This window comes from Mus musculus, chromosome 9, assembly GCF_000001635.26.
Source record: "Mus musculus strain C57BL/6J chromosome 9, GRCm38.p6 C57BL/6J".
Taxonomy (NCBI): Eukaryota; Metazoa; Chordata; class Mammalia; order Rodentia; family Muridae; genus Mus; species Mus musculus.
In genome coordinates, this window is record NC_000075.6 from 27,055,728 (window position 1) to 27,083,148 (window position 27,421).

Sequence of the window (27,421 nt, forward strand, 5' to 3'; positions counted from 1 at the left end):
GTCTTAGCCCTCTGGAGGCAGAAGCAAGCATCCAGATTGAAGCAAGTTTGAGTTTGAGGCCACCCTCATCCACATAGTGAGTTCTAACTCACCAGGGCAATCATAAAAAACAGACCACCTTTCATTTCAGTAGATTTGTGAAGTTAGTTGTAATGTTCAGTTTTCCCTACAGATTCTATTCAAAAGATGAATACTGTAGGGAAGTAGGGTTGATCCCTCACCCCAAAACGTAGGCAACAGGAATTGGAATCTTTGTCTATGTTTACTCTTTCTGTCCTTGTGTCCTATGCACACTACTCCATTTTGTACTTTTCAGGTGTTAATGAGCATTTTGAAACACTGTGACATCTTGAGCATGGAGCAGGACCTGTTGATCCTGCAGGACCATTGTCGAGACCCTGCCATATCTGTGCGGAAGCAAGCCCTACAGTCTCTTACAGAACTTGTTATGGTGAGGAGCGCCACACTGGGTACAGAATGCTCAGTGCCTTGCATCAGAAGCAGTTCTGAGTTGGCTTTAATGGTTCACACCTGGAATTGTAACATTCATGAGGCTGAGGCCTTCTTGGTCTACAGTATGTATGCCCCATCTCAAAAAAAAAAAAAAAAAGGAAGAAAAGAAATTCTGTACTCGTAGTAGGCTTCAGGCTAGAGCATATACTTTGCATGCCCAAAGTACTTGAGTTTAGTCCCCAACACCACAATGAGGCAGGACTGATTGTACACAAGAATTCCCTGTTGCTAAACATTTAGTAAACCATTTAGAAAGTCACCTGAGCCCACTATAGGACTAAACCCAATCAACAGGGGAATAAAAACAAATGGCAGATAACTGCCTTTTTAAATTCAACTAGGAACTTAGGGAGACAGTGTTGTGCTACTTCTTGATTTTTATCTTAAGTCCCAGCTAGAAGAAGGAACTGAAGATTTTGAATTGATTTTAATTTGTATTTATGTGTATGTGTGTATGAGTATGTGAATGCATGTGCGGGTGCCCACATGGGTCAGAGATGTCATATCCCGCAGTTGATCATGGGCCAGCTGATACCAGTACTGGGAACTGACCACTCTAGAAGAGCAGCAAGTGCCCTAACCACTGAGCTGTCTCTGTTAATTACTTTTTGCTCATGGTCCCAGAGGGTCAGAGTCCACTGTGCCAGGGAGGCATGGCAGCAGTCAGCAGGTGTTGTGATCATCTGGAAGCCAAGAGCTCACACCTTACACAGCAGAGAACAGACTGGAATGGGGCAAGGCTTCAGCAAGGCTGTACCCTCCACGCTGTAACCTTTCCAAACACTGCCAGCAACTGGGGACAGAGTATTCAAATGCCTGGACCTAAAGGACAGTGCTCATCTTAACTATCGCTCCATCTCTTGTCACTTAAGATTATAAGTATCACCAGAAGAGTTTGTTCATTACTATGATATGTAATTTATTTCTCCTAATTAATTGGCTGTTGAAAATTTTTTTAAAAGGATGACTACTTTGATCAAAGAAGGCATTAAAGAATGCATAATTTTTAAGATTTATTTTTATTATTTAAGAGAGTGGGTGTGTGTGTGTGGTGCGTGAATGTGAGCATGTTCATGTTCATGCAGTGCCCATGGAGGCCAGAGATATCAGAGCCTCTGCATCTGGAGGTAACTGAGTTGTGAGCTGTCTGACGTGGGTACTGGGAACTCAAGTTAGGCATCTAGAAGACCAACAAGTATGGTTAACTGCTGAGCCATCTCTCCAGGCCTAGCAATGCATATTTTATCTTTTGGAAGTAAATATCATTTGTTATTGGATTTGAATAACCAAAGTAATATTGATCACTAATAATAAAATAATGAGTTTAATTTATAAGTTTAATAAACATTGGCTCATCATAAGCTAGAGGCTGCAGTTTGTTTTCGATGTCTTTGAATGTTGTTTTGGTTTTCCTTTTGTTTTTGTTTTCTTTGTTTTATTTGCAGCTAACTGAATTATTTTATTTGCTTATGCACAGTGCCAAATATTATGCCAAGGGTTTCTTACCCTTTTTAGGTGTGATTAGATTTAGCATGTCTTTTGAAATGCCAACTGAAACTTCATTGGCTTGTACCTAGACTTGTATTAATGTCAAACAATCTGCTATGTTTTCAACCTCAGGCCCAACCTACATGTGTCCCAGTCCAGAAAGCCTGGTTGATGGGTGTCATCCCAGTGGTGATGGACTGTGAGAGCACAGTGCAAGAGAAGGCCTTGGAGTGCCTGGACCAGCTCCTGCTGCAGAACATTAAGCATCACAAGAAATTTCACAGTGCAGACAGAAGCCAGGTGCTTGCGTGGTCCCTACTTGCTCTCCTCACCATAGAGAACCAGGATCTGAGGTACATTGACTGTATCCTTCACATTTCTTATAGAAGGCCATGTATTGTTTTGTTATGTTTTAAAGAGTTGTTTTTTATTTTATGTCTATGAATATTTTGCCTGTGTGTGTGTGTGTGTGTGTGTGTAGCTAATGGGTTACTTGATCTTTTCAGCCCTTTGGTATTAACACTTTCCCACTAACAATGCGTTCATCCAGTCAGTGTTTTCTCAATACCACCGACACTTGTGCTGATGTTCCTTTAAGGGACGGATGTGTTCCACAGCAGAGTCTAACTGTCTCACTCTTGTTATTATTGTAGTTTCTTTCTCTGTTGCTGTAATAAAATTCCCTGACAGGAGTCTTAAGGAGGAAATGGTTTATCTTGGCTTATGTAGCATATTCTGTGAGGGAGCCACAGTAAAGAAGCACAGAGCAACAGATGCCAGTGCAGAGCTCTGTCTCCATTGAATACAGCTCAGGATCCCGCCCACGAAATGTTCTTGTCTTCCCATATCATTGAATGCAGTCTGGATAATCTGTCACATACATTCTCAGAAGCTGACCGTGAGCGAATCCCTCGTACAGAAAGAAGCCTACACTCTTGCTCTGTAGGTGATGCTAGACTGTCAAGTTGATGTCTAGTTATCATCTACCTAGTCTCAAGTCCCAAGGGTACCCAGTTTTAAACAATCGGCTCCCTCTCAAAAGGCTTTTCCTTTCTTATGTTTAGTTATTTTTTAACTTCCCAAACATTGGGCTCGTTAGTATTCCATGCTTTCCTACCATAATGCATTTCTACAGGATCCATTACCTCCTAAGTGTCCTGTGATGTGCATTCTCTAATGCCTGATAGGCCATGAGGACCCTTTAAATGCCTACTCTTCAAGTCTAAACGCTTGTGTTTACAGGCTATGTATAGCTTCATTTCAGTCCCGTTCCGTAATGTTTTCAAACACACAGCTGTCTGATTTCAAAAAGGAGGCTGCTGTTGTTCTGGCACAACCTTCAGCCACCCAGCCTAGACACACTGAGTAGGTGTCACAGCCTTCTCTCAAAGTGCGTGTTGCCAGAGGGAGAGAATATAACAATATGTGGTCAACTTGGCACAAGCGAGGTACATCCAAAAGGAGGGAACCTCAGTTGAGAGAATGCCTCCATAAGTTCCAGCTCTACGGCATTTTCTTAATTAGTGATTGGGGGAGGGCCCAGCCCATTGTGGGTGGGGCCATGACTGGGCTGGTGGTCCTGGCTTCCGTAAGAAAACTTGCTCCATGAGGAGCAAGCCAGTAAGCACCACTCCTCCATGGCCTCTGCAACGGCTCCTGCCTCCAGGGTTCCTGCCCTATTTGAGTTTCTGTCCTGGCCTCCCTCAGTGATGGACTACAGTGTGGAAGTGTAAGCCAAATAAACCCTTTCTTCCCCAACTCACTTCAGTCATGGTGTTTCACTGGCAACAGACACCGTAAGACATCTGCTCTTACAAAAAGGCACAGTCCTCTAGAATATTTTTTCAGAAATGTTAAGTGTGAAACTGAAATGAATACAGCCCCTCATGCTTGTTTGGTTTAGAAATTGACTTCTTACGGTTCTGGAGGCTGGCGATCCCAGGTTAAAGTTCTATGCGTTCTCTTAGGGCTCTTCTTGGCCTGCAGACATCCTTGTCTTATTGTGCCTGCAGTCTTTTCTCTGTACCTGTATGTTCCTAGAAGCTGTAGGAGTGCAGTTTTCTTAAGCTGCTCCCTAGTGGCCTCCTTTTGACTCTGTTGGTTCTTTTATAGGCACTGTCTCCAAACTAAGTCACATTCTGAGATTACAAGTGTCGAGTCTTTTTTTCTTTTAAAGATTTATTTATTATATGTAAGTACACTGTCACTGTCTTCAGACACGCCAGAAGAGGGCATCAGATCCCATTACAGATGGCTATAAGCCACCATGTCGTTGCTGGGATTTGAACTCAGGACCTCTGGAAGAGCAGTCAGTGCTCCTAACCACTGAGCCATCTCTCTAGCCCAAGTGTTCTGTCTTTTAACATAAAGATTTTAGGAGGGCTGGTGAGATGGCTCAGTGGGTAAGAGCACCCGACTGTTCTTCCGAAGGTCTGGAGTTCAAATCCCAGCAACCACATGGTGGCTCACAACCATCTGTAACAAGATCTGACGCCCTCTTCTGGAGTGTCTGAAGACAGCTACAGTGTACTTACATATAATAAATAAATAAATCTTTTAAAAAAAAAAAAAAAAAAAAAGATTTTAGGAGGGCGAAGGTCAGCCCATCACACACTTCTAAAGGGAAAACATAGTATCTTCCTTTCCACACTGAACCTAAGCAGTTGCATCACAGGATGGTGAATATGCGCTAGAATAATCAGCAGCTGCTGCTATGGCTGCACGTTTCCCTTATAAAGCCCTTTTGTATAAACTGGCAAATACAAGAATATCACAAGGCTGCATTCCCCTGAGTTATTTAGTGTTTGCAGAGAGGGAAAGCTTCCAGGAGTGGGCTATTTTGTTCCATTTCTGAGTTCGTGCCATGAGCTCCTCTCCTTGCTTCCTCCAGAGGATGCAGCATGCGAGGTACTGCATTGGAGCAGAGAATGGCCTCAGCAGACACAAAGCCTGGACCTTAACCTTAGTTTTCCCGGCTTTTAGAGTTGTGAATAGTAGATTCTGTTCTTTATCAACTACACATACCCAGATGTATAGGAGCAACTCAGAAGCCAGATGAAGATGACACTACAACCACAGGAAGGACAGGCTGGAGAACTGGAGCCCACAACAAAGGATGACCGCCTGCCTTCTTCTCTAATGCTTCTCACTCTGTAGAGCACGCCTCATAGACAGCAGGCGACTCGAGCAGGTCACAAGTCAAAGCGGAGATGAGCAAGAAACATAATTAATCTGACATTAAACTTCTCTAACAGTCAAAGGAGTTAGAAATAAAATAGGTTTCAGTTTGCTAGAATGTGAGAGTAGAGTCTGTGCCACCACGGCCTGCATACATACATACCCCCCCCCCCCAAGCACGATTAAGAACAGTAGTGTTCATGGCCTAAAGAACCTATAAACAGTGATATGCATGATTTATGTTAAGATTATTCATCAACAGAGCAAGTGTGTTAAAGGGTAGCTGACCTTTAAAATGACTTTGTATATAAGGTTTTTTTAAATTGTGTATGTATCTGCATATCTTCTGAGGGTACATGCACTTAAGTGAAGGTGCCTGTCGAGGCCAGAAGACCTCAGATCTCCTCAAGCTGAAGAAGCAGTTAGCTGTGAGCCAGTCAGCCTGGGTGCCAGGATCCAAACTGATCCTCTGCAAAAGCCATGTGCTGTATTGACCAAGCCTGAAGGCAGGGTTAGTTTTTCCCAATCTACTTTTTATACCATTTTAATTACGTGCAAGTATTAAGGGCGAGTAGTACAATGAGGAATCAAGCAAGACAATAAACACAAAGTCCCATGATCACTGTTTCTAAGAATGATCGAGATATCTGAGCCTACTTCTTTGTTGTACCCTAAAATCAGATTCTTACTTCCTTGTCCTTGGCCAATGTCAGGTCCCTACCAGAACTTACTTCTTTGTCATGCCCTAATGTCAGACTCCTGCCTGGACTTCTTTGTCGTGGCCTATTGTCAGACTCCTGCTAAGTGGCAGCCCAAAAGACTCTCCACCACTGGGCCATCTCTGCAGCTCCCCAACTGACTCTCGAAAGCAAATAAGGAGAAAAGGGCAGCGCTGGGTGTGTAAGATTGTGTGCACTGCACTAGCACGACAGCGTGCTGATGGCTGGTGTGACTGTAGGGAGCCTGGGACCAGTTAAACTGCAGCGTTACAATACTGCTTGCAAAGAAGCTTCTGTGAAAAGCAGCGCAGCAGGAGGACGTGCCTGATGAACTTAGGTAGGGAGAGGAGGCTGCGATTTATAGTTTAGGAAATAGAGAAAATGGATTTGTGCTTGGAAACCAAGAGCCCCCAAACTGGAGGTGGAGAGCACAGGCCTGTGTGAAGTGATTTAAGTCACAGGTAATGGGGGCAGAATATGATGGGGCAGTGGAACAGGAGGAAGGAGGCCTCAGAGCTGCTTAACAAGTGTTGGGGTGGGAAGGAGAAGAGGTCAGTTAGCATGTTAAATGCTCATTTTCAGTGCCCTGCTCTAAGTGTGGGAAAGTTGTCAGACTTGACCCTTACTCTATTTAGATTGCTCTTAGTTTAGGGGAAATTTCACAAAACGAAGTCAGTTTTGATAGGAAGCCCATTACAAGAGCATAAAAGGAGGATATGCCTTCTCTCCCTCCATCCTTTCCTTTCATTCCTGCTTTTTCACTGGAGACCGAGCCCTGGGTCTTTCACATGCCAGCTCTCTTGCCCCAAGAGCTGAGCTGTTGGGGCAAGCATATGATGTGGCATCAGCTCATGAGTCTTAGCATCTCATTCCATACTTCGGAAAGAAAATAAGAGATAATTTAAAAACAGCAGTGAAGGGCCCTGGGTAGTGAGTACATGGGTGGGTAGTATGCTTGCCCAGCAAGCGAGGACCTGTGTCCGTGTGTGTACGAGCATCGTGTTGTATGATCTAAGGGCAGCACTGCTGAGACGGTCAGGCTGCTGCCCAGTTTATGTAGTTAAGGTTCTGTACGAGACCTGGCTCACAAAATACAGAGGTTGGGAAGACAGCGCCAACCTCAAGAATATGCATGTGCACACAGGACACTCGGGAATAGTGACATGAATTCTTGTACATTGGAAGCCTTTTCAGTTTTATTTGTGTGTTACTAAGGCATACCAAACTTCAGCTCATTTGCTTTGCCACATTTAAATGCTATGATGCCCCTTCTCTCTGGCCTCTCATTAAATAAGAGATATTCGTTATCTTCTGTTATTTTGTTCCTATCAACATTGATGTACCTATTATAATCTATATATGTGTGGAAATTTTGAAAGGGGTTGTTTTGAAATATTTTTCTTTGTTGTAAAGAATATTTTTTGAAGGGGCAGGAAATACAGACAGTTTATTCTGAAGGGGAAATTAAGAAGACATCTTGTTCGGTATCAGACATCCAAAGAGCCAGACTCGCTGCATGGGTGTTTTATGTACCAGAGAAATCCTGAAGATGCAGAAGTTGATACCCTTTCAGTGAGGGTTAGTTGGGACACTTTTGACTATTTCTAATTACAATTCTCCTTTCCCTTCTCTTTTCCAGACGCTATTTAAATAAGGCTTTTCATATCTGGTCCAAGAAAGATAAATTCTCATCCACTTTTATAAACAGTGTGATATCCCACACTGACACAGAACGTTCTGCACCAGCCTGGATGCTGCTGTCCAAGATCACTTGCTCATCACCCAAGCTGGACTACACCAAAATAATAGAGTCGTGGGAGAGACTCAGCAGGTTTGCACGCTTACAAAGTAGCCACTAGCCAATACCAGTTTGCTGGAAGCAAAGCTCTGGCCTACTTCATAGCTGTCGCTTTAGATTCTGGCCCATTTAAGCAGTTTACCTTTGTCAAAGTTCATTAAGCATCTTAATGTTCTCAGACCTCACAGTTAAGCCATGTTAACTACTGACTTCTAACACTAACAATCCAGAGGAAATGGGTTTTGTTGTAGTTTTAGTTTTGGGGTTTTGGGGTTTTGTTGTTTGCTTGTGTGTTTGTTTTGGCAGAGTGCTTGATAATATGGCACTTTCTTCTTGCATTTCTCTAGAGAACAGTCTCCCAACTCAAACACCTTAGGCTATATGCTGTGTGTCATTGGGCATATTGCAAAGCATCTTCCCAAGGGGACCCGGGACAAGATAACTGGTGAGTCTAACAGACTGTCTTGAAGAGGCCTTACCCTTTTCTGCAGCAGTTTTTATAGCTGTGCATGATTTTCTAAGCAGTTACATTTGAAGTCTTTTACTTTTCTTAGGTGTGATCAAGGCCAAGCTGAATGGATTTCAGTGGTCTCCAGAGCTGATCAGTTCGTCTGTTGACGCATTGCAAAAGCTTTGCAGGGCATCTGCCAAGACAGTGCTGGAAGAGCAGGTATGGCCGCACACCCTTCGTGTGCTTCCAGCTTCTTCTCAAACGTGCTACTCCCATTTGACGTCTGAGAACTGTTCTCTATGAGTAGAGGGTGTGGAAGGATGTGTAGCGCCCGGCAGCTCTTAGTAAAGGTAAGACACATGCCTGTGTGTCTAGCAGCTGGCATTCCCTAAGGGCTGACTGCTGATGGCATGGATCTCTTAGATAGCATCCTCACACAAGTGTCTTTTAGTAATGTGTGCCTCCTGATTAGAATTTATCTTTCTAGTAATGAATCGACAAGGTTAGCTTTCAATAACTGGTAGTCTAGGCATTCCAAGAGCAAAATTCTAGTAATTTTCATACAAGTCAGAATGCATGCATTCCATGAGGCAGTTACTTTGATACGTATGGAACCTTTCTCCTCCCAGTACTTTAAGCTTTCTGCATCTAATGCGACTGTGATAGATAGCACCTGTGAAAGTCAGAGGGCGGCCGATAGGAGTCAGTGAAAGTCAGAGGGTGGCCGATAGGAGTCAGTGAAAGTCAGAGGACGGCCGATAGGAGTCAGTGAAAGTCAGAGGACGGCCGATAGGAGTCAGTGAAAGTCAGAGGGTGGCCGATAGGAGTCAGTGAGAGTCAGAGGACGGCCGATAGGAGTCAGTGAAAGTCAGAGGGTGGCTGATAGGAGTCAGTGAAAGTCAGAGGGTGGCCGATAGGAGTCAGTGAAAGTCAGAGGACGGCTGATAAGAGTCAGTTCTGTCCTTCTGCCCGGTGGGTCCCAGGGCTTAAACCTAGGTTGTCAGACGAGGCAGCAGGTACCTTCGTCCCTTCAGCCATTTTGACAACCATATAACTTTTTAAGTTATTTTTATTTTATGTGTGTTGGTGTTTTGCCTACATGTCTTATCTGTATGGGAATGTTGGATCCCTCAGAACAGAAGAAGCAATTGAGTTACAAGCCACCATGTGATTCTTGAGAATTGAACCTGGAAGAGTAGTCAGTGTTCCAGACCACTGAGCCATCTCTCCAGCCCCCATATCCATATTTTTAAAAAATCATTTTATCTCTGCTTTCTGCTTTTATCATGAGATATACTCTTTTTTTTTTCTTTGTTTGTATGTGTGTCTTTGTGAGTGAATGTTATGTGTGTGATGGTGGCCATGGAGACCATTAGATTTATTGGAGTACAATACAAAAAAGTACAGCTGGCACAGTGGTGCTTGGTGGCAGTTGTGAGGGGCAGTAGCACATACACTCCTGATGGCAGAGCTGGGGTTAGAAGGGAGATCTCTGCTCCCTTCCTGCCATGCTTACCACCAGCGCTCTCTGCCCGAGAGTACCCATGGTCATCAGGCTGTTTGCTTAAATAGTTACTACAGCCTGGGAGAAATCCAAAACGTCTTCAGATTTAGAAACAAGGCCCTAAACTTTTGAAAACTTGATTGTGGTAAGAAAACAGCCACATTTGTTTTCCTGCCAACATCTCCCTTGTTAGGCATTAGTAGAATAAGGCCCGGAGATTTTTCTGGCATTCTAGGGAACTTAAGTTCATATAAACATACTTCTCTTTTTCCTTTGTAAATAAGCAATTTATATTTTACTAAGAACAAAAAATGAATTAATATAGATGACCAACATACTGCTCAACAGTAGTATATACTTGGCCTTGGTGATTTTTGGCATCTGTAAGGTTGGTAAGAGTTGGTCTTCTCTGATTGTCACTAAACTCTTGATGAGCTTGGACTATATTAGTCTAGAGTGGGAAGGACAGTGGCCCTGCTCCTTGTCCTGTATGAACTTCAGGTGCCATCTTCTGTGCTAGCTTTTTGGAAACGTTAACAGATGGAGTTTACGTGGAAGACAATTAGATGAGGAGATTATGAAGCAAATTATGTAGCTGAGGTCCTGGTAGAGGGTTTAGCATGGAAGAGGTTATGTGAGACAGGCTGCCTATCTGAATTTATGTATATGAAGGCTTTCACATAAAAGAATTGAATTTATTTGGTATATAGAGATTTCATGTGTGTGTGTGTGTGTGTGTCTGTGTGTGTGTGTGTGTGTGTCTGTGTGTGTGTGTGTGTGTGTGTGTGCGTGTGCGTGTGTGTGTCTGTGTCTGTGTCTGTGTCTGTGTCTTGGTCAGTGTGGATCTGTGCATTTGCACAGGGGTAAGAGAGGATGGTTGGATGCCTTCTTTTGTCACTACATACATATTCATTTTGGGGCAGGGTCTCTCCCCTGAACCTGGGGGCTTACCCTCAGCTAGACTGGATGCCAGCCAGCAAGCTCAAATGATCCTCTTGTCTCTGCTCTATTTGGAACAGGCGTTCATGGGAATGTGTGGCTAAGACAGTGTCTAGCTAGGTAGCCACACTGGCCTGAAGATACCAATTTGCCTAAATCAACCTAGAACTCAGAATCTAACTACCTCCACCTACTAAGTGCTGGGATTGCCGTACCTAACCCAACATCAGTTCTTTATAATCTTAGTCATAAAGCTAATTCTCTACCTGTATATGTACCATTGTTATTTTTCCTCTGCTGTTGGAGGAGCACTGCAGTTGAGGGTGATTTACAAACCAGAGAACAGGATTTCCCTATCTGCCTTTGCTCTTGTAGAGCAAATACGAGAAGAAAGCTGATATGCACAGTGCTCTTTCAACATTTGACTTAGCTAGTTCAACTTGGCCGGGTTGCTGTAAGTGTGGCTGTGCTGTGTGGTGTGGGACAGTGCTAGGAAAGATGGAAGCCCTCGGTGTGGCAGTTGGGGGGTCTTCCATGCCTTCAGAGAGCCTGGAGGTTACAAGAGCTAGACTTGGTGAGTCATCGGAGTCATATGAGACCCTTCAGAGCTGATGTGTGACTTGCAGGGACTGCTGAAGCAGGTGTGTGGGGATGTGCTCGCCACCTGTGAGCAACACCTCTCTAACATCCTTCTGAAGGAAGATGGGACAGGGAACATGGATGAAGGCCTGGTGGTAAGCAGCTGCTTTTTTATAATCTTTTTATAGCAGGGGTGTTTGTGTAATGTAAGTTTTAGATACTGTTGACAAGAAAAGGTCTTTTATACCTTTTTAAATTTTTTTGATTTTTTTTTTTTTATTATTATGTGTTTGTTTGTTTATGTTGGGACAGAGGGTACATGCAGATACCTGTAGAAACCAAAAGAGGACATTAAATGCTCTGGAGTCATAGGTATTTGTAAACTGTGATGTGGATTCTGGTCCCCTGTAAAAGTACCTTTTATTCTCTTGGAGTAATTGTCATCTCCAAGGCTTACTGCCTTTGTCTGCTAACCTAGGCCTAGTCCTGGAAGCTTCTAGTCTTTGTACAATCTGATCTAGAATGTTTTCAGCCTCTGAGACTTGCTGCCAAAAATGCTAACCCTTTCTTGTTCATTTTGAACTCTAGCTAACTGGTTCAACTCAGCTGCTCTGGCTCAAATGTCTTCTCCAAGCTGACTGATTCAATATGGCTTCTTTCTCAGCCTTTCACTTTTTTGCTTTTCTTGGCCTCATACTAACTTTGGCAATGTGTTCTAATCTCCTAGCTCCTCTGACTCATTCTGTCTTCACCTGTTTTTAGCTTGTTCTTTCTCTGAAACTTGCCTCTGTACAACTGTCCTGGTAAAATTATCCCCTCTCCTGTTTTCTCTCTGAGCTCTCTTTAGTAGCCTCTCTATCCTAGTCTATCAGATCTTTCTCTGATTCATTTGTCACTCAGTAGACATCACTTTCAAACATAGGTGCTTGCTTCTACAGTTTTACCCTCTAATGTTTCCTTCAGTGTTTAGGATTAAAGATGTGTACAAAGGACATGTCTGTATTCCAGCCAGAGGGATTAAAGGTGTGTGCTAAGGCTCAGCCACAGCACAACTAGAAACAGGTTTTTCCAGTAAACAACACAATCCGGGGTTCACAGTTTGATCAAATATTCTGCAACAGTCCCGTGCGAGAGCAGCAAGTGCTTTTCATCATTGAGCCCTCGCTCCAGCTCCTGTTTGTCTTTTTGACTTTTAAAATAGTTATAACATGTCTTACACTGGGAAATAGAGCTGAGCTTTTGTATTGTGCAAAATAAAAGGGGATGGTGATGCACGCCTTTAATCCCAGCACTCGGGAGGCAGAGGCAGGCGGATTTCTGAGTTTGAGGCCAGCCTGGTCTACAAAGTGAGTTCCAGGACAGCCAGGGTTATACAGAGAAACCCTGTCTCGAAAAAATAAAATTAAATTAAAAATAAATAAATAAAAGGGGAGATTTGACCAGTGAGGACCTTGGCTAAGCTAGTTACTTAATGGACACCCATCCAGTAAGAGACCCCTTTGAACATAGGAGTGCCTCTGGCATCAGACGTTGTCCAGTAGAGGAAGTAAGACATGTTTTTGATGCCCTTCAATATGAATCACCATTTAACCTAACCTGGCTGGTTTTCTCTTCTATTTAAATGTATAGAGCTGCTCCTCTCCGTGTTTAGCTCCTGCTCTGCCAGCGCAGCTCTTGTAGTTGTCAGTGGTTGTAGACCGGGTTTAGAGTTGTAATGCAAGGCCACTCTGTGCAATAGACAGCAGAGGGCTCAGCTTTTCAAGTATCAGTCACCACCAGTATTTTTAAAACAGAGCAGAACCACGGCAACTAGAGAAAATACTATACTTTATGATCAAGCCATGTGCTGCTGGCTTTCTTACTGCAAAGTTAGACGTTATTTTGTTTTGTTTATTTGAGTTAAGATCTTACTGTGTTACTTGGGCTCCCTGTACCCCCTCCCTGGTAGATAAGATTGTTGGCATGCATGTGCACCTGCCCCAGGCTCTAAAATACACCTTTGCCTGACATTTGACTTTTTAATAACACTCATCCATCTTCAGGGTAAAGAAAAACAGTATTATCTATTAAACTGATGTCATTAGAAACCACAAAGAGCGGGGACTGGCTGTGTGGAAGAAGGACTTCCATGTGTTCCAAGTAGGAGTTTAAAGAGCAAACTAGTGTGGAGGACAATTGGGAATCATGTTTTACAAGTGTAGATGGGTTTACTTGCTTCTAATAACAAACTTAGTTAGAAGTGCTAGGCATCAAACAAGCACAGGGCCTGCCCTGAGCAGGCTAGGCCAGTGATTTCTGCCATGAGCTAGACTCCTGGGCCCTATGTGCTCTTTCGATGTGGATTTCACCACTAGGAGAATCAAACGGTAGGTTTCACAGGTATTCACCATGGCTGCTCTAGAAATAAATAACCACTAAGGGTACAACACTCAGCACAATTAGCATGAAGCCCATAGCTTTCACATGGTGCCCGTATAGTTGTTAAACATTTATTGTGTACATTAATGTGAAGAGAAGGTACCTTCCATCATAAAACTGATTATCAGTAGAAGCCCCAGTTATTCACAGAATTTTCTGGATTTAGATGACAAACTGATATTTGTCATCCTAGTTTGGAATGACTTTATTAAGCAGCAAATTTTTATTACTACCAAAAGTAATATTCTTTTTGTAATTTGTGAAACAAAATACTGTTCTTTTTGACATGTTACTCTAGCTAGTGGTTATTTTCTTTTTGCCTTGTGTTAATTGCAGAATCCGTTCTCGTTGCAGGTGAAATGTATCTTTACCCTAGGAGACATAGCCCAGTTATGTCCAGCCATAGTAGAGAAGCGAGTCTTCCTTCTAATCCAGTCGATTCTGGCCTCTTCTGCTCATTCGGATCACTGTAAGGCCCTTGAAGTCATACATTGCACCATTCTGTCCTAAGGCTCAGTTACCTGTCTCAGTAATAAGTCCTGTCCTCTTCCTCCCCTGCAGTACCATCATCTCAAGGGACCACAGACGCCCTCGACAGTCAGCCTCCTTTCCAGCCCAGAAGCTCCGCCATGCCTTCTGTGATTAGAGCACATGCCATCATCACTTTAGGTAAGGGTGTCACGTGGCGAAATGTAGCTGTAGTCTGTAGCTTATGTGTGTTCTGAGTACAATGCTATGTGCTACAGAGGTTAAGCCTGCTCTGGCTTTTATGATTTTAACAGTTAACTCTGGTGAGAGGGCCCACCTCTGCGGATCTAACTGCCTGCTCACAGTGAGAGCCATTGAGCCTGTCACTCATGTGATTACTTCTCTTGTTGCTGTGACTAAATACCTGAGAGGCAACTTTAAGGAAGAAGGGTTCATTTTAGTGCACGCTTCAGAGGGTGCTCCTATCCATTACAGAGCAAAAGTATGGTAGCAGTAGGCAGGAAGTGAGCCAGGCTGAGACAGGATCCTCAAAAATCCCTCCACCAGTGACCCATGTCTCCTGCCTCTAACCTAACCTCACAAAACAATCATCAGCTAGGAACTAAGCATCCACTCACATAAGCCTAAGTGGGCATTCTGTACATATGAACCATTATAATATACTGGGAGATTTTTTTTTTTGTAGCTGTTTCTGCATTTTTTTAAATATTCACAGCATAGCTCAATAAGTCTATCAAGAAGTGTATTTCAGAGGTTGGAGAGATGGCTTAGTAGTTAAGAGCACTAGCTACTTTTCCAGAGGACCCAGGTCCAATTCCCAGCACCCACATGGCATGTCACAACTGTTAGTAACTCCATTTCTAGATCCGATGCCCTCTTCTGGTGTCTGCAGGTACCAGCCACATAAGTGACAAAAGCAGGCAAAATGCCCATGCACATAAAATAAAAAATAATTAAGAAAGCCAGGGGCACTGGTACATGCCTACAATCCCAGTGCTAAAGATGCAGATGAACAGAGCGAAAGCGTGGTAGCAGTAGACAGGAAATGAGCCAGGCTGAGATAGGATACACACAATCTCTGAGGCACTGGCCTAGCCTACTTGGTGAACTTCAGGCCAGTGAGAAGCCCTGTCTCAAAGGATAGGTGAAGGGTGCTTAGGAGCATCGGGGTTGCCTTCTGGCTCCACTGATGCTTGTGTATACACATGAGTCTGCACACACACAACAAAGAACTGTAACCTGGACGTACACGGAGGTTTAGGAATGGAAACTTTGAAGCTCAGTTTACAGAAGAGGAATGCTTATGTCATATTTTCCAGAACCGAAAGATTTGCTGTGAGCACATTTCTTTACCAGCTTGAGTAGTTCATCATGAAAACACTAACCTCTGGCTGTAATTTGAATATTCCATCTTTAAAGTGATTGTATATTTGATAATAGGTGTAGTTTTGAATGGTGGCCTTTATTGTTGCTGTGGTTTAGTTTAATACAAAATATTCCAAGTAAAAGTGAAGCCTTCCCCAAGCCACAAAGCAAACACAATGGTGACTATAATTCAGCCTTCTTCTAGCTGAATAAGGAACAAGTGAGATAGCATTCACTCCTGCATATCTAGCTTGCATTTCTAATGCAGTAAGGGTATTTAGAGCATGTATATAATCAAAAGTAAAATGTGTTTAATCAAAAGTAAAATGTGTTAGGTTTTACTGACCATTTTGTGGGTAAGTAGGTAACTATGAAAAGAGTGACTTTAAGTGGAAGATGATTTTATTGTTGCAAAGGTATGTGATAGAGTTTATTCTAATGCTATTTTGAGCTTCCTAATTTTGTCATTTGTTGTTGTTTGTGATTTGGGGCATAATTTTACTTTATGTAAAACTCAAAAGGGTGTAATCTAAACATCTTGCTCTCTTCTGTGATAGGTAAACTCTGTTTACAGCATGAAGACCTTGCAAAGAAAAGCATCCCAGCCCTTGTGCGAGAACTTGAAGTGAGTGAGGATGTGGCTGTCCGCAACAATGTCATCATTGTGATATGTGATCTTTGTATCCGGTACACTGTCATGGTGGACAATTATATTCCCAACATTTCTGTCTGCCTGAAGGATTCAGACCCGTTCATCCGAAAGCAGACACTGGTCTTGCTTACCAACCTCTTACAGGTGTGTGTGGGAGTCAGGGCTCCCCTGTTCTGCTCCACCATTGCTGGCTTAAGGAACTCTTTAGTTAACAATGGGAACTGGGTTTGCTTTTCTGTAGAATTCTCATTTCTGGTTTAGCATTCAGTGCTCACTGGCATATGTGCACAGCAGTCTTGTGAAGTAGTGCAGTTCTGTGTCAACAGATCTGCAGAGGGATCACTGCAGTCCAGGCCCCACTGCCCTTGACCGCACCCGTGTGCTTCAGTTCTAATGCCTTTTTACAGTGTAGATCATATTTGGAATGCACTGTCTTCCAGCATTGCTACAAGAGTCCAGTGAGCTTTCAGTCTGTAAAACATCTTGACCTGCAGAGCTATACAGAGCATTTGGTATCTGTGTACATTCAGAGCTTGGGGATAGCTATAATGAGAAAAACGGATTTGATTAGTTAAAAGGAAGGCATTCACTAACTTATATATCCATCCTACAGATTCATAAGAGCATCTCATCATACATTACAGACCTTACAAAGGCGCCAGTGGATTAAAGCCATGTTCTTTGTGTAATTTTCCTTATAATGTAGATTTGATAAGTTGTTGCCCAAATATTCCTCTATGTGCTTTCAGGGCTGTTAGGAAGTAGATATTATCTAGCCACACTCCAGCCCCAGATGGACCAGTAGCCAGCAGGTGGGATGTTACTTAAAGGAAAGCCAACAAATGTCTGTGCATCTTGGTGTGTCTAGTGTTTACATAGTGTGCTCTTTTTCTCCTTGTACAGGAGGAATATGTGAAGTGGAAGGGCTCTCTGTTCTTCCGATTTGTCAGCACTTTGGTGGACTCACACCCAGACATTGCCAGGTAATCTTGCCTTCGTCTTTCAGACAGCGCAGCTTACCTAATCTCTGGTGTGCACTGTCTTTCCTTTCAGAGTAGTCTACAGTTGCTTGGGATTTGGTATGCTTCTAATAATTGCCAGAAAATCTTAAAATACTAAATGGTAGAACAGATCTTATATATGCGTGTTTCAGAAGAAAAGCAAACCAAAACCAAGCAGGCTGCTCAGTAAGTACACTCGGCATTAACTACACCGTGCACTACCAATGTGCCCTCACCAAGAAGCAGTAACAAGCGCTCTATGCTCTGTGCACTGTGGAAGGCATTAAGTAGTGACTCTCCTAGTGACTGCTAAATCAAAAAATGGTTAATTTTGACAAAGAGATTCAGCTTTCTTTTCAGTTCAGAAATGGTAAGGAAGAGAGTCTAGGAACCAAGAATGGATGCACAGTGAAAAATGCAGCGCCCACATTGCAGAGGCTGCATGGAAGGGGTGTTTCTTGAGAATTGGAAGGGAGAAGGGTTACTTTGCCATTTTGTAATTCTTATCCTTTTATTTTCCTCTTAAAGACTTATTTTCAAGGGGTTTGAAAATGCTCTGATATTCCAGATTATACTGTATGAATAATTATTTTTAAAGCAAATCTTCATTTGGAAGACAGGATGCTCAATGCCACAACAGAAGCCTCCACAGCAGGCGAAAGGTCTTCACAGAGTTCATTAGTTATAAATAGCTCATGGTAATGGCTCCCTCTGGTTCTAAATTTGGTCACCGATAATTTAGTCTGCTTTCTGTAGAAGAATTTCTGTTAAGTTCTTTTGGTGTAATTTTGAAAGGAGGAGCATTTCACATAACAGAGTAGCAGAGAATTAACCTTCTAATTAATACTGTCTAGGCCCAGAAGCAAAAAAGCTGGGGCCACCAGCTTCTTTTTTGTGTAGTCAGGGAAAGGATGAGATCTACCAGTACTGTGTAACTTTAATGTTCTTCCATAGGCCCCTCGTGGCCAGCAGTCTCCATGGTCTGCAGTCCAGACCTGGCACAAGTGCTCAGAATGCTTTCAGGTGATGCACCTAGGATGCAGCATTGTCTGTCTAACCTGTATTTCTGTCTTTTCTCTTATTTTTATCAGCTCCCATACAAGCTCGTTTAAAAGGCAATAGATAAGTTTAACCCAACTTAAACATTTCACAGTCTACACACATGTTGAAATATCACATGGTACCCCATAAATATGTACAATGTATATGTATTGACTGAAAATAATACATTTTTAAAAGTTGACAAGAATATATAAGAATATAAATCTTGATATATATTAGTTTAGTTATATCTTATATAGATTAGTTTCTGTGTGTTTCTGCTAAGTCAGAATATAAAAGAATATGTTTAAAGAAGAGCATTAATCAGTGTGCATAGTGTTTACATAGAAGGTGTGAGTCCAGATTCTCAGGGCATATAGGTCAGAAGGAAATTCCCTCACATAAAAAGACCTGGTGAAATAATTAACATTTTTAGGACCTTGATATTCTCACTAAAGGTTTTCATTATATCTTATTTCCTTCTTATATGTATCTGTGTTGAGCATACTGCCACGGCACGCATGTGGAAGGTGGAAAACGACTTTCAGAAGTTACTTGTCTCCTTTCACCATGTGGGTTCCAGTGTTAACCTCGGACCATCAGGTTTGCTGGCAGACCCTTTAGCCATCTCACCAGTCCCGAGATCTTTCAGTTTTCAGTGGACAGGAGTTTCTTCTCTCAGAAAAGCTAACGTCTATATATGCTAGGCCAGTGGTCAGGTCTGTTTGCTTATATTATGATTAGTTTCTCCATGTGTTTCTCCCAAGTAAGAACTTAGCAAGAGTAGTCTATTGAATATCTTCTCTGGTCAAGTTGGATTTCCTAAAGATTCTAGCATGACGAAATTGAGGAAGGAAAATGAGGAATGGACTCTGAAGCCCAAGACTTCATACATGTTCTGTATGTATTCTACCCCTGGCCTACATCCCAGCACATCTTTAACAGGCCTATATAAAACCAAGTTTTTAAGCTAAAAAATTGTATAGTATTTTCTTTTCTGTCCACTAGGTGGTGGCCTTGTAGACTGGTAGTCACAGAATGATAGCCAACAAATAAGCAGACTGTTTAATAGGCAGTTGCTGCAAAAGTTAAGTTCAAACAAAATATAGCTGAGAAAGAAAAGGAAGGAAAACCAAAGGTGTCTTGGCTTGGGAGACAAGGAAACTCCATTCTGTAGAGAGCTCAGTGAAACTGCAGAACCAATGGGATGGGATGGGGGTGTCCGGACAGCTGGAAGGTAGGGTAAGGACAGTGTGTCCAGGGAAGCGCTTAGATTCACTGCAGTGACACAGTGCATGGCACATTCACAGAAAGGTGCCATGAAATACAAACACAGGGCACTGTGGGTAAAGAAGTCGGGAAAATGACAGGTGTGAGTGGCAATTGGGTGCCTATCTATGAGCATTGAAGATCCTGAGTCGTGATATGGGATTGAGAGAAAAATATCAAATTAACAGAATACAGGCAAACAGCAGAGGCTGTGGTGCTGACCAGCTGCAGGTCCGTTGCTGTACCCAGTTGCCACCTCCCCATGCCTTGCCTTCACCTTCCTTGAGTCTAAATTTAAGTTTCTTTTAACTTCAGCAAACAAAAAAATTAGATCCTTTTCTCCCCAGAGTGTCAAGAAGACATTGTCAGTGTTTTAGTAAACACTGCACTGACTGATTGCAGCTTCTCCGAATGGAAGGAAGGCTTTGTGGCAGCTTCCATCCCTGAGCATGCATTGTTCATGTGCAGGCTATATGTGAATATGCAGACTGTATATGACAGTTAAATATATGTGCTTAGTAGTAACTCACCCTCAGTTACCTCTGCCGATGTGCATTCCAACCCTAAACCCCAAGAAGACCATCATTTGTCCTGAGATCGGATTAAAGCAACCTTTCTTCTTACTGATGAATTAACAGATTTATAATTCAAGTTCAGATCTGAGGGGAAAGTTCAGGTAGACATGAGAACACTGCTCTAGTAGGTTGACCATAAAAAGACCACAGGGGGTAAATTCTTACCCTTCATTTCCTTGGGAGATTTGTTCTCCTTTTAAGGGTTTTCCCTATTCTGGTCACAGATGGTTTACCCAAGTAAGTTAGTTCAGAAAGAACTCCTTCTGATGTTGTGACCTCTGCCTTTCAAATGCAGATTTCTAGGAAAAAACAGTCTGTAAAGAATACATGGAACCAGGCATGGTGGCCCTTGCTTATAATCCCAGCACTCAGGAAGTAGAAAAAGGATCAGAAGTTCAAGGTCAAGTAAACATGGACTACTTGAGACCCTATCTCAACAAAAGGAGAATGCATTGGGAACTCATAGAGGACAGGCTTTTAAAGCAGACCTTAAGTGAAATTCTCTCAGGAACTTTGTTTTGTTATACAAAGCTGTGTTTAATTCCATATGTGAAAGTTATCCTAGACAGAACCAGGGTCCCTCTCATTCTTTCCCACAGCTCCTTTTAGCCTTCCCTTCTGGCCGGTTTCCATTCTTTCATGACACCTGCCAACCTGCAGAAACACTCTACCAGGGACCTGATAGCCATCATACTTACATAGGACATGAAGAGGGTACCAACATCAAAAGAACAGAGCATCCACCCAACAGAGACAAAGCCAGATAGCTATGCAACAAATAGTTCGGTCATTCTTAATCTAGATGCCTAGATCCCAGGGCAAAATCACAAGCCTGAGCAGCCAGCACAGTTTGCCTCTTCCAGAAGCCAGCAACCCTGTTTGCAATAAGCCCTGAGAAAAGCAATTTAACTAAAACACATGACAAGTACTTCAAAATAGTAATTATGCATGTGTTAGAACACCTTAAAGAGGATGCAAATAAATGCCTTAATGAAGACCATGAAAACATACACAGTTAATGAAGTAGTGAAAACAATTCAAGACCTGAAAATAGAATTTAACAAAGAAATAAAGTCACTAAAGAAAACCCAAAGTGAAATAAAAGTGGAAATGGAATGTCAAGCAAAACCCTAAGAGGTGAGCCTCACCACCGTCTTGGAAGAAAGAATGTCAGGTCTTGATGACAAGATGAAGACATGGATAGCTTAGTCAAAGAAAATGTATCTGGGAGGCAGGGGAGAAATCCAGGCGCAAAACATCCAGGTCTAGAACATTATAAAAAGACCAAATCTATGAATACTAGAGGAAAACAAAAACCCAGGTCAAAGGTACAGAGTATTTTCAACAAAATTAGAGAAGAAAATTTCTCCAACCTAAAGAAGGAAGTGCCTATCAGGGTACAAGAAGCATACAGAATACCAAGTAGACTGGACCAGAAAAGAAACTCTCCACAACACATAATAAAAGGCTAGATATATAGAACAGAGAAATGACATTAAACACTTCAAGTTCAAGGGAAAAGGCCAAGTTGTATATAAAACAGGCCTATTAGAATAACACCTGACTTTTCAGTGGAAACTGAAAGCCAGAAGGGCCTAGGTCTATATTCAACAAACTGAGAAATCACAGATGCCAGCTCAGACTACCAAACCCAGCAAAATTATTAATCACAGTCAACAGGAGAAGAAAAAACACTCCACAATGAAAACAAATTTAAGCAATTTCAGTCAACCAGTCCATTATATAGAAGACACAAAAAGAAAAACTTCAGTCTGAAGAGCAGTTAGGTACAAGAGGACACAATAAATAAATAATCCCAAAACAGTAAATCAAAGGAGTCGGGTGGGGAGACTTACCACAACAACATAGCGGTCAGAAACATTGTTCATAAGCAACTCCGTTGATGGTCTTAGTTTCCCGAATAAAAAGACACAGACTTAACAGATTGAATTAGAAGACAGGACCCATCTTTCTGCTGCATCCAAGAAACATAGCTCACCATCATGGACAGACATCTCAGACTGAAATAGTGGAAAAGGGTATTTCAAGTAAATGGACCCAAGAAGCAAACAAACATAGCTATTTTAATATCTGACAAAATAGACTTCAAACCAAAACTAATCAGGAGAGATAAGGAAGGACACTACATACTCATTAAAGGAAAAATCCACCAAGAGGACACTGCAATTCTAAACATTTACACACCAATTCATCAAAGAAACACCACTGTATACAACTAAAATCACATATTGACCCTAACACAGTGATAGTGGAGACTTTAATAGCCAACACTCTTCAATAAATAGGCCATCCAGATAAAAACTAAACAGAGATGCACTAGAGTTAAATAGCATCACAAATCAAAGGACCTGGCAGATATTTACAGAACATTTCACTGAAACACTAGATAATATACTTCCTGTTTAGCCCCTCATGGAACTTTCTCCAAAGTTAACCTCATATTAGGACCCAGAGCAAGTCTTAACAGATACAAGAAATGTAGGAAATTATCCACATCCTATCTGACAACCATGAATTAAAACTTGATATCAACAACAGAAATAGTACAAACTCAAAGAAATTGAAGACTGAACCAAGAAATAAAGAAGGAACTTACAAACTCTTAGAATTGAATGAAAATGAAAACACAATATACACAAGCCTATGGGACACAGCCAAATTAATGAAAAGACAGCGAGTCATTAATAAAATTAAAGATTAAAGGGGAAATAATACATAAAATCATAGGATATATTTTGACAATCTTTGTTCCACCACACTTGAAAACACACACACACACACACACATATACATACATGCATACGTACATACATACATATATATGTGGTCTAAATCAATATAAACAGTTTAACCAGATGCATGATCCCTAGGGAAATACCAGAATCCCAACACAATTCTCAGCACCCGCATACATGGTGGCTCATAGCCATCTGTAATGGGGTCTGGTTCCTTCTTCCTGTGTATGTGAAGACAAGGCACTCATATACATTGGATGGATGGATAGATGCATACATACATATATACATATACATACATATATACATAGATGGATACATAGATAATATAGATTGAAAGTGTGGCTCTGTGAAGCCGAAAAGCTTCTCTATGGCACAGGATACCATCATTCAAGCAAAACGATAGCCTGAAGAACGGGGGTGGGGAGCAGCTTAGCAATTCATACATCTGATAGAGTGTTAGTGTCTAGAATATAAAAAGAACCAAAAAAGTAAAAAATAAACATCTCAATTTTAAAACAGGCAATAGAACTTAATCAGAGAGTTCTCTAAAGATCAAGCACAAATGGCCGAGAAACACTTAAAAGTTCAAGATTCTTAGCCATCGGAGAAATGCAGGTTAAAACCCCAATCAGAATGGCCAGACTGAAACAAATGACAGCTCATGCTGGTGAGGCTGTGTGTGGGGAAACTCGTTGCTGAAAGCAGTGCAGACTGACTTAGCCCCAGCCTTGATAATTATTGTACCTCAAGATTCACCTGTACCTTCATCAGGCATACACCCAAGAGTCTCTGTGTCTTGATACAGCGATCTTACTCATGCTCGTCACTGCCCTAGTTCTAATAGCCAGAGTTTGCAAACGCCCTAGCTGTCCATCAACTGGTGAGTCAGTAATGAAACTGAAGTGCATTTACACAATGGAATATTACTCTGCTGTTGAGAAAAATAAAATTATGAAGTTGTCAGTTAAGTGGGTGGAACTAGAAACAGTCATCCTGAGTGAGGCAACCCAGACCAAAGCATGCACGCAAGCATGGTACGGACATACATGCATGCATACATACATACATACATACATACATACGCTACCTCTTACGCATGGCTATTAGCTTTTAAGCTTTCCATATCTGTGCTACCAACTGAATAACCACAGATAAAGTTACCTAGTAAAGAATGGCAGGGGAGCAGGGACAAGGGTATCTCCCAGGAAAGGGGCAAAATAGAATATAGTATTGTGGAGCGATAACAGGGAAATTAGAATAAAAGGATTAACTGGGAAGGGGTACAGGGGAACAGGGTAAAGGAAGGAATATGAGGAGAGACAGCTAACACTAACAGCCCTCTGGAAAGCCATATGGAAGCCTGCTACTATAGAAGCTTCCTAAAACATACTCATATATGAAAGGAATTTAAATGAAGTCACCATATTATGGGGGAAACAATACCAAAGCTGAAACCCCTGGATCCAGGAATGGCTTACAGCTCGTGGAGTCCTTAGCTAAAGGCCTCCGTGGGCTTCCTCAAGCATCATAGGCTATTGCCAATGCCGTCGGTTTTTCTTCACATCCTAACGCTAAGACCCTGTTGCTGAGGACACTTCGTAATGTCAACAAGCATGGAAAAGTCCAGCTGGTGTCTGTCTAGAATCTTCACTCCTGCTGACTCGCTCACGTTCATGGTACTGAAGATACTCCGCATGCTGCTACCAGAGAAGAAAAGCAGTCAGTCACTCAGCTTTCAGCCCTGCAGCCTGCAGTGACCTGCCTGCAGGGTCCTGTGACTCAGATACAGTGGCACAAATGGTACCGGAGGCGGGTGGTACTTAACTACTTTTTTAAAACTAGATTTAAGGCCCATACATCAGATGGAACTCATACCTGGTACTGGTAAAGTGGCCAAGAACCTGAGACCAGTTAGGTAATGGGCCTAGGGGACATCCTAATCCTGTTGTTCTGCTAAGGGAAAATAAGAGTAAAATGACTCTATGACATAGTGCGCTTGCCATAGTTCAGTGCTTCACTCAGCCCTCACCAGAGGAGCTGCTTGGAGAAGATGGTACTTAACATAGAGTACAGAGTGAGCGACTTTGGAACACTCAGGCCTACCTAGGATGTCTTCATCAAAGCCCCAACCGCTACGGCTCTGGGGACTATGTGGAAGCAAGGGAGATAGATTGCAGGAACCAGAGGTCATGGATGACTTGAAGGAAACAGTCTTCCGGATGAACTCCAGAGACTGGCAACATGCACAAGACTCCAGCACAGCGTAGGGGAGGTGGGCACAGTCCCAGTCCTAACAGAATCGTTGCATTAACCCTGCCAGGAGAGGGAAAATGGAATGGGTGTATCATCTGCACTCCAGGGCAGGCCCATGCTCTTGTAGTTGGTCAATACAAAACAATCTCCATGTTTGCTTTTGAGGGCTGCTTTTTTTGGTTTTGAGGGTTTTTTGGGGGGGTTGTTTTTTGTTTTTGGGTTTTGGGGGGGTTTTTTGCTTTTTAGAGGGTCAGGAGAAAGAACTTCAGGTTTGGTTAGTAGGGAAGTGGAAAGGATCTGGGAAGAGGTAGGAAAGGTGAATAAATAACATGATCAAAATATATGTTGTATGAAAATATATATTGTGTTGTACTTGGCACTATTTTTAGAAAACATTTTAAATAATTTTTTAAAAAGTTATCCTGATACTGTATTTCCTGGGCAGTACCTGTCTGTCCTCTACAGAACTTTTAAAAACCAAGCTTTTTTACATCATGGGTTCTGAGCTCCCTGTTCTGAATTTTAATTGATACGCACAATACAAACTAGTTAAATTCTCAGTCTGAGAAATACAACTTGGAAAAGTCAGTTTTCAGCAATGCCCTAGTACCTTCTAAAGCCAAGTACAAGACTTTAGCAGTCAGCCTCATCGCTGCTCCCTGGCATGAACTGGCTTTGCTCCTGGCTAGGTGGGAATCTTGGCTGAGCGATACAGTGAAGCTAGAACTCTGTTGCTGCTCTGAAGCACAGCCCTGCCTCGCCTCGGCAGCCCCTTAGCAAGTCTTGGTGTTCGTTCATTCCTGTTGTGATAACACAGAAATGATCATGTAGGCTGCGGGTGACAGTTGGGCTTTGGAAGCCTTTAGAAGTGTGTCCTTCATTTCTGTATGGTGCTACGTGGTAGTTGTCACATGTGTGGCATTGTATACAGCTGCAAGACTTCCAGCTTTGGAGTCACAGGTACAACGAAAGTGCCCAGGACTTGTTGGTGATTCCAAAAGTCAGGGACAGTCATAATTCTCTGGAGAGTCGTTGCCTCGCAGCCCAGTAGTGGAGCTCTTCTTACTGCTCTTCTTAAGGAAAGTTCCGAGTATTGAAATGGATTGTTGCTCGTTTTTGTGGGCAGCAAGTTGGAGTTGGCGTGTGAAGGCCACATGCTAATTTTCAAGTAACCATCACTGTTGCATTAGCCACGAGGACCCAGGCCTCTGCTTGAAAGAGTTTTGGAGAAGTTGGTTGTTTCTTTCTATTAGAAGTATAGCCGGGTAGTAACACTATATTTGAGTTTTAAAATAAAGCTGACAGCAGAATAGAGAGATGGTCTAGTACGTGAGACTGTTCTTGCAGAGAACAGTTCTGTTCCTCAACTCCAGGGATTTCGAAACCCTTTTCTGACCTCCTCAGGCCACACATCTGTAACATGTGGACATACCCCTACACACATATGCATGCCCATACTTAAAAGTACTAACTCTTAGCAATAAACAAAGCCTGATAAAGAAGACTTTTATACAGCCCTTCGCTTTGAAATGAAATGTTGAGCCTGAACAGGCGAAGCAAGTAACATCCTTGACTTGCTTTGAGTTGTTTGTTGGGATGTATTTTGAGTTCTGTGCTTTCTTGTGTGGCAGCAGAATTCTTAGTGACTCTGTGAGTAGTGAGTCTCCTTCTGCCTCTCTCCTTTGCAGCCTTGGGGAGTTCTGCCTGGCTCACTTGTTGCTGAAGAGGAACCCTACCATGTTTTTCCAGCACTTCATTGAGTGCATATTCCACTTCAACAGCTATGAGAAGCATGGGCAGTATAACAAGTTTTCCCAGTCAGAGAGGTGAGTGGGTAGCTGGGATGAGGTCTCCATGTCTCAGGAAGAGCTTCCATCTCAGGGAGTGCTGCTGCCTGTGTCCTATGCGTAAGTTGGACACTGGCACTCACATGATGTCTTCTTCAGTGGTCATTAGTTTTCTTGGCACAATGACAAAAGATAATTCCTGAAATGGCACTGGAGCCTCTCAGAGTTCTTGTCATACAAGGACTTGTCATACTTTGAGGCTGCTATATTTGAATCTTTGTCACCTATATCCACACAAGCAGTAATATGTCCTGTTCTGCACCAGGGGGAAGCAGCTGTTTTTACTAAAGGGAAAGACAAACAAGGAGAAGCGAATGAGAATCTACAAGTTTCTTCTTGAGCACTTCACAGACGAGCAGCGGTTCAATGTCACTTCCAAGATCTGTCTTAACATTTTGGGTACGTCTGGTGTCTTTGAGATAAATGTGCTCTTAAAATACAGTGTTGATGGTAGCACGACAGGTCTGTACAGAAGACATGTCTGTTTTGTCCGTCTTGGCATCAGTTATGTCTCTTAGAACCCCAGCCCTGTAACGGGGCTGTCACTTCCCTAGTTCTGTGAATTCTCTTTCCCCTCTGGGCCA

The 27,421-nt window shown here is 42.4% G+C and overlaps 1 protein-coding gene across 8 annotated transcripts in view; it reads left to right on the plus strand.

The window, feature by feature from the left end:
* Ncapd3 (non-SMC condensin II complex, subunit D3) overlaps positions 1-27,421 on the plus strand; it is a 66,358-nt gene that overhangs the window by 25,563 nt on the left and 13,374 nt on the right. For 4 of the 8 annotated variants that reach the window (NM_178113.4, XM_006510698.4, XM_017313698.1 and 1 more), the window contains 12 exons: positions 317-451; positions 2,134-2,354; positions 7,537-7,728; positions 8,043-8,140; positions 8,250-8,365; positions 11,216-11,323; positions 13,941-14,055; positions 14,148-14,255; positions 15,998-16,236; positions 16,996-17,075; positions 26,679-26,816; positions 27,103-27,236. In NM_178113.4, the coding sequence (NP_835214.2) occupies positions 317-451; positions 2,134-2,354; positions 7,537-7,728; positions 8,043-8,140; positions 8,250-8,365; positions 11,216-11,323; positions 13,941-14,055; positions 14,148-14,255; positions 15,998-16,236; positions 16,996-17,075; positions 26,679-26,816; positions 27,103-27,236 (1,684 nt within the window). Of the gene's footprint in view, positions 1-316; positions 452-2,133; positions 2,355-4,688; positions 5,690-7,536; positions 7,729-8,042; positions 8,141-8,232; positions 8,366-11,215; positions 11,324-13,940; positions 14,056-14,147; positions 14,256-15,997; positions 16,237-16,995; positions 18,738-26,678; positions 26,817-27,102; positions 27,237-27,421 lie in introns of those variants that run through there. The other 4 variants (XR_001779074.2, XM_006510697.4, NM_001382847.1 and 1 more) reach the window with 4 other exon arrangements.